Source organism: Chelonia mydas, chromosome 7, assembly GCF_015237465.2.
Source record: "Chelonia mydas isolate rCheMyd1 chromosome 7, rCheMyd1.pri.v2, whole genome shotgun sequence".
Taxonomy (NCBI): Eukaryota; Metazoa; Chordata; order Testudines; family Cheloniidae; genus Chelonia; species Chelonia mydas.
The window spans coordinates 8,868,543-8,875,503 of record NC_057853.1 but is presented as its reverse complement, the minus strand read 5'-3'; the positions used below and the strand labels follow the sequence as shown (position 1 = coordinate 8,875,503).

The 6,961-nt window shown below is 39.3% G+C and overlaps 1 protein-coding gene across 1 annotated transcript in view; it reads left to right on the top strand.

Moving 5' to 3' along the window:
• Positions 1-2,313: 2,313 nt before the first annotated feature.
• The window catches only part of LMOD3 (leiomodin 3), a 13,386-nt gene continuing 8,738 nt past the window's right edge, over positions 2,314-6,961 (top strand). Inside the window, exons 1-2 of the mRNA XM_037904070.2 lie at positions 2,314-2,724; positions 5,083-6,501. Of these exons, the coding sequence (XP_037759998.2) occupies positions 2,434-2,724; positions 5,083-6,501 (1,710 nt within the window). The 5' untranslated portion in view covers positions 2,314-2,433. The remainder of the gene's footprint in view (positions 2,725-5,082; positions 6,502-6,961) is intronic.

The window sequence follows — 6,961 nt, the reverse complement described above, 5'->3', positions numbered from 1 at the left end:
AACTTACTCCCATTGTCTGTTTTACGCTACTGTGTACGTCACTGCCAAATGTATCCCAGAGATTCCCAAGGAGGTTTCACCCATTTATTGCAGGCTGCTGGTGGCCCACCCTAATCATATGATGGAAAAAATAAAACTTTTCAAGATAGACAGTTAGTGGAAAATAATTCCTAACCAGGTTCCAGAGGCAGAGCCCAGATTCTGACCTGATGTATCTTGTGTGAGCACACTACAGTCCAAAAGGCTGGCAGAGATTCTGATCTAAGATGGTTTGATAGTGAAATGGAAGGGGACAGTAAATGGTAATAATAAACAAGGGTGTCCCAGTCATTCATGGATATTTGGTAACAAGGTACTTCAGTGGAATGTTTTTGTTTCCCTTTGGTGCACTATTGCTTAGACGGATGCAAATATAGTACTTATTAGGTCTCATAAAACGAATTATATTCACAGATACGCAGCAGATTAGTGCACTGCTTCTTAGCTGTGAACCTCTTGTGAGAAGGGTTAACTTCTACCAATATATCGTGTACTACAGACCAAGCTAGTTCCTTACACGAGCACAGTAGGATGTTAAATAGGGTCTTATTTTTGGATCTGTAATCTCAGTGCATTGTAAAATACCTATAATCACAAGTAATGCTCTATATTTACTACGCAGGAACTGTATACACAAGATACTCTTTCTAGGGGGAAAAAAAATTGAGAACACATGTCTACTGGGATACAAACCCAGAAAGACAAAAGTCTCTTTAGCTTTCTTCAACGCACATAGTGTAGGGGAAATCTAAATAAAGACTAAAGCTTCATGATGGTGTTCAGTATATGTGGTGAATGGGCCCACTAGTTTGTTTTAAGCTTGCTCGACATCCTTAGTTGTAAACAATAACCACAGTATCCTAAGATTAGACAATGGGTGTGAAAATGATATGGTAAACTCCAGGAGAAACACTACTGGTGAATTTCACCCATGCCTACACAAGGACTGATGTCCCACTCCTAGGATGAGGCTTATTATGTGATAGAGAGGCCTTATGAATAAGGACTTTACAGAGGTAACATTCACTACACACTGGTTCTTTAGATTCAGGTTGTTATTAGCACCTAGGACCCCCTGTCATGGCCCAGGACCCTGGTAGTGGTAACAAGTGCACCTTATTATGATATATTTTATGGTTCTAATTTTTCAACCTATCTTGCCCAATCTTCCATGATTTTATCCAAAGCACAGTTGCCATTTCGACTGCTCATGTGACCGGGGCCATTACAAGCTGATATTCAGCATTTGAACGTGAAGCAAAGCTGCCCTCAGAATTCAGTCATTTTTGAAAGCTTAGGAAAGACTATGAATACAGTGTGAAATTCACTCCTATGTAAAGGGCCAGCCCAAGGCCTATGCAACACCTAAACCCTGTGCTGAGCCTTCAGCGAGACATAAATTATGCATAAGAACTGCCATACTGGGTCAGACCACAGTCCATCTTGTCCAGTTTGCTGTCTCCAGCAGTGGCCTGTACCAGAACTTCAGGGGAAGTGTACAGAACAGGACATTTTTGGAGTGATCCATCCCCGTCTTCCACTCCTGGCTTCTGGTAGTCAGAGGTTCAGCGTTGCCCTAAGCATGGGGTTGATCTTGATGAACCTATCCTCCATGAAATTATCCAGTTATTTTTTTGAACCCAATTATATTTTTGGCCATCACAATATCCCACGACAATGAGTTCCACTGGTTAGTTGTGCGTTCTGTGAAAAAATACTTCCTCTAGTTTGTATTAAACCCACTGTCTATTAATTTCATTGAGACACTTGTTTTTTGTATTGTGTGAAAAGATAAATAACACTTCTCTATTCACTTTCTCCACACTACACGATTTGATAGACTTCTATCATAGCCCCTCTTCGTTGCCTCTTTTCTAAACTGAAGACCCCTAATCTTTTTAGTTTCTTGTCGTACGGGAGCACTTCCATACCTTTGATTGTCTTTGTTGCCCTACTCTGAACCTTTTCCAGTTCCAAGAAAACTTGTGTGTTGGTTCTCTGCACAAATGTGAATTCCATCCTGTATATATAGCAGATTCGTCAATATGATGAGATTTAAAAGTCATCCTCTGAAGGGAATCCTCTAGAAAACTATCGTCTTCTCTATTACTCAATCAGAGACATACCAGCTGTACTGAAATGTCAGAAGGGTTTGCACAGCTGACAAGTTGCTGAAAACGGAGCATGGCAACATCTCCATAAATTCTCTTGATCCAGCCAAGTGCAGCAGCTTAATATAGACTTAGAAAAAGCTTCAGTCCCACTGTCTCTCTCACAGATTGAGATCAAGCACTGCCACAGGTCATGACAAAAACACGAATGCGGGGATTTAACAGTGTGTAATACTGTTAGTAGCACAGCGTTGTATAAATTGTTTTCTTCAGGTTTAAAAAAATGTCTGAATTCAGCCAAAATTCTGAGCGGGAAGTCAGAATCGAGGACATTGATGAAGATGAAATCTTAGGAAACTTATCCCCTGAAGAGCTGAGGGAGCTCCAGTGTGAAATGGAAGTCATGGCTCCAGACCCAAGAGTCCCAGTTGGAATGATACAGAAAGATCAGACTGAAAAACCTCCAACAGGAAACTTTGACCACAGATCTCTTGTTGATTACCTGTATTGGCAGAAGGCATCAAGACGCATGCTAGAGGACGAGAGAGTTCCCGTCAACCTCTTGCCATCTGAGGTAATAAGCGAGAATCACAACTGTTTATTATGCATCTGCTATAAGACTTATTGCAACAGTATATTGCCAAAGATCAGGGCCTTCATAATAATAGGTTTGATGCTTTTGTCTTCCTCTCTGTCAGTTCCTTCTGCAAATTAAAGCACAGTATAGTGTATGAATTTAAACTCAGTCAAATCTTGTTTCAAAATTTTCTATAACTATAGGATCTGACTTGAAAGATTACCCCAGTAAAAGATTTTTACTTTTTGCCCTAAATTGTTAACTACATTTTCAAATGTAAAAAAATGACATTTTTATTTCATCAAAACCTCTGATTGAAAAAAGACCATATAAAAGCAAATCACAAAATAGAAGTCAAGCTTTTTATTTCTCCATAATATATATAAGAATATAAATATTGGCTAGCGTGATTTCCCATATAACCTTAATATAATTAGAAGGGCTTAATAAACTCTAAAATTAAATGATGATAATAATAATAATAGTAATCATTAATAGAACTTAATGTCACATTGAAAATGTCTGTCTTTTTGACTGAGTTAAAGTCACTAGTGACTATGAGCCCAAACTTCATGGGCCAAATACTCAGTAAATGTAAATCAGCCATATTAATGGAACTGTGCTGATTTACACCAGCTGGGGATCCAGTTGTATGTCTTTTTGTGGGCTCTGATTCAAGAGTCCAGCCCTATTCAGCAATGCACTTAAGCACATTCCTAAGTCCCATTGACTTAAAGTTAAGCATGTACTTAAATGCTTTGCTGAATTGGGGCCAGAGTCTTTATGCAGGCCAAACTCTCACTGAATACAAGGGGAGATGTGCCTGTGGAAATACATCAGGATTAGGACGTGTAGGAATTTTAAATGACTCAAGGGAGAAACACAGTATGACTTTTTACCATCAGTCCAACCTTATATAATATGGTTGTATTCTAGTACGTCAGTACTGTATATCCCTGAATTCCAGTAAAAGTTTGTCCCACTAGCTGTTTACAAAGAAGATAAGCTGTCGCTTGATCATTCTTGGCCTTTAAGAGGTTTGTATATAAATGTGTTTCCTTTTATACTTTGGGATGTTGAAAGTTGTTGGGGTTTCTTTAACCTCTATTGTACAAAGTAGAGATGGGCCTGAGTTGCACAGTTTGGATCCAGATTTGAACTATTCCAAAGGTGGGGGTTGTGTGGTTCATTCCCACCTCCGTGTCAAGTTAAATCCATACAAAAACTCCAAGGGTTTCATTAATACAGCAAACAGATATGATTTATTTATATTTCAGCATCCCCTACTTTGTCACTTCAGAACTTGACAAATAGCAACCTCCACTGGTACAAAGGAGAAGTGCGGTTAAGTGTCACTGTGGTCCCAATCCTGATCTCAGTGGGGCAGGACCACCACCACCATCTGCATCCCTTACTTTTGTACTTTCAAAGGGCCTGATTGTGCACTCCTTATTTATATATAAACTCTCACTAGAGTCCATGGGAGTTTTAAGCTGTACGTGGACTCTAAGATCAGGCCTTCTGTCTAGTTGCTTACTAATAGCAAGCTGCAGACAAAGTGAAATGGGTCCTGAGTAGTAAAATCCAGTTCTTACCCATCATGAGAGAGGGGCAAGAAAACTAAATTGTACATGAAATAGACCTTCAGGGAAAGTGGCTACACTTCCTGGCAGGAACTGAGCAGCGGCCAATATGATGTCATTACTGATGCTAAAAGCACAGTCCTTCCATCAAGCAGTGTTCAGAAACCACGTTCCCATCGCAGAACACAAAAGCAATTGAATTAATATTCACCTACGTCCCCAGTGGTGCCCCCTTAATACTAATGCTTTACACAGAAGCCCAAACTCCTAAGGCTTGGACACCAACAGTTCTACCCGTTACTATGACATTCTCCTCTTTGGTCTTAATTAGACTGAGCCACAGAGCCAATATCTAGAAATGTATCTCCGGTTTTTTGCTACATGAAAAACAAAGGTCTCCTAGAAATGCGATGGACAACACATTTTATATCAGAGAAAATTAGGGCTGATCTACCATTGATGTAAATAGAAAGATTTCTCTCGACATCAATAGACTTTTGATCAGGAATGTGAAAGAAGTTATTGGCATTCTTGGAAAGTTTATATGAGAGATTGCTGTATAACAGTATTTAAGTAAGGAATTATCGTTCATTCACATTTAGGCCAGAAGTACTATGAACACTTTCTTTTTTCAAAAAGCATTCTCTAGAATATAATGTGAGGAAAAACAGAGATACATTAAAGCCGTTCGCTATATTTTTATTTCAGCGCATAATTAATGTAACAAAACCATTTTAAATTATTTCAGCTATTACCATTTTGTCTTCTTTAGAGAAACATTGCAGAGAAGTTTGAAGAAAATGCTGGGGATATGGACGATATTGCTAAGAAAAAAATGGCAGAAGATACTACAGAAGCAGACAGAAAAGAAACATATTACAAAAACGAACATGTCGAACAGGCCAAACCTGGTTCAGCACAACAATCAGGAGAAACAAATGAAGAGAGAAGCTATAAAGAGACAGAAGATGAGGAGGAGGAGGAGGAGGAGGAGGACGACGACGACGACGACAACGAGGAGGAGGAGGAGGAGGATGATGATGATGATGATGAAGAATCAAGAATGAAGAAGCCATATGGAGATGAAAACATCAACAGTGATCAGGTAACTAAGAAGCCATGTACAAAATCAGGGGGAAATCCAGAAAACCAAGAAAACAATGAAAAGAAAGTATCAAAACTACAAATTCCAAAGAAGTTAGCTATAGATACTAGCTTTATTAAGTTAAGTGCAAGACCTTCAGGAAACCAAACCAATTTAGATGAGAACTTGCAGAAGGTCCGGAAAAACGATCCAGATGTGAAGGAACTCAATCTGAACAACATTGAAAACATCCCAAAGGAAATGCTGGTGGACTTTGTGAACGCCATGAAAAAAAATAAGCATGTAAAAACATTTAGTTTAGCCAATGTGGGAGCTGATGACAACGTAGCTTTTGCTGTGGCCAACATGTTACGTGAAAACAGGAGCATCACTACTCTAAATATTGATTCAAATTTTATCTCAGGCAAGGGAATTGTTGCAATCATGAGATGTCTGCAGTATAATGAGACGTTAACTGAACTGCGTTTTCACAATCAGAGGAACATGTTGGGCCATCAAGCTGAAATGGAAATTGCCAGGCTTCTGAAAGCCAACCCTAAGCTGCTGAAGATGGGCTATCACTTTGAACTTCCAGGCCCCAGGATGGTTGTTACCAATCTGCTCAGCAGAAACCTTGACAGACAAAGACAAAAAAGGCAGGAGGAGCAAAAACAGCAGCAATTAAAAGAGCAGAGAGAGTTAATAGCCATGTTAGAAAATGGACTAGGGTTGCCTCCTGGGATTTGGGAAATGCTAGGGGGACCAATGCCTGATTCAAGGATGTATAGCTCAATACAAGCCCCCAAGCCTCCACCTGTCCCTAAAACTATGCCCATGAGCAGGAAAAATGAACATGCAAGAAAGCCAGCCCCAGAAGAAAAGAGCAGTGAGGAACCTGCCTCCTTCAAAATGGTCAAACTCAAGAGAACTCAGCGCAAGCCCACTATACCAGAATACGTAGAACCAGCTGAAAAAACAAGTCTCAAAGATGTGATCAAGACTCTCAAACCAGTTCCAAAAAAACGACCACCTCCTCTGGTTGAGATAACCCCAAGAGAAAAGCTCTTAAATGACATTCGTCAGAGTAATGTCGCCTATCTTAAACCGGTAAGTGTATATGAAACAGAATGGTAGCAACAGGGAAATAATTCCGTCTCTGTAATTTAATGCAAATCAAATGTAATATTCTATTTTAAAGGCTTCCACAAAAGCATCTTCAAAAACTGTGGGCATATTCATTTTCAGGCACATAAACATGTTTATTGTATGCAAGTTGGCATTTTTGTGAACAGATTTTGAGCATTAGTCACGTGTTTCTATATGCACAAATGCAGAATTTTGCACAGGCAAATTAATACAACCACAAATTTTGCAGGTGCAATTATTAACGCCTGGTGAAGATTTGGCTGCTATGCTTTATGGATAGATTCATCATCATTTTAAAATTAAGTACATTTATGTTATGGAATTTTGATAAAGGGTTTGTTAGTTGGCTGATGGGCCGTTATGAGCTGTTAGATGAAGTCATACTTTAATTCACACCTTACATCTCAATAATGACCAGCAA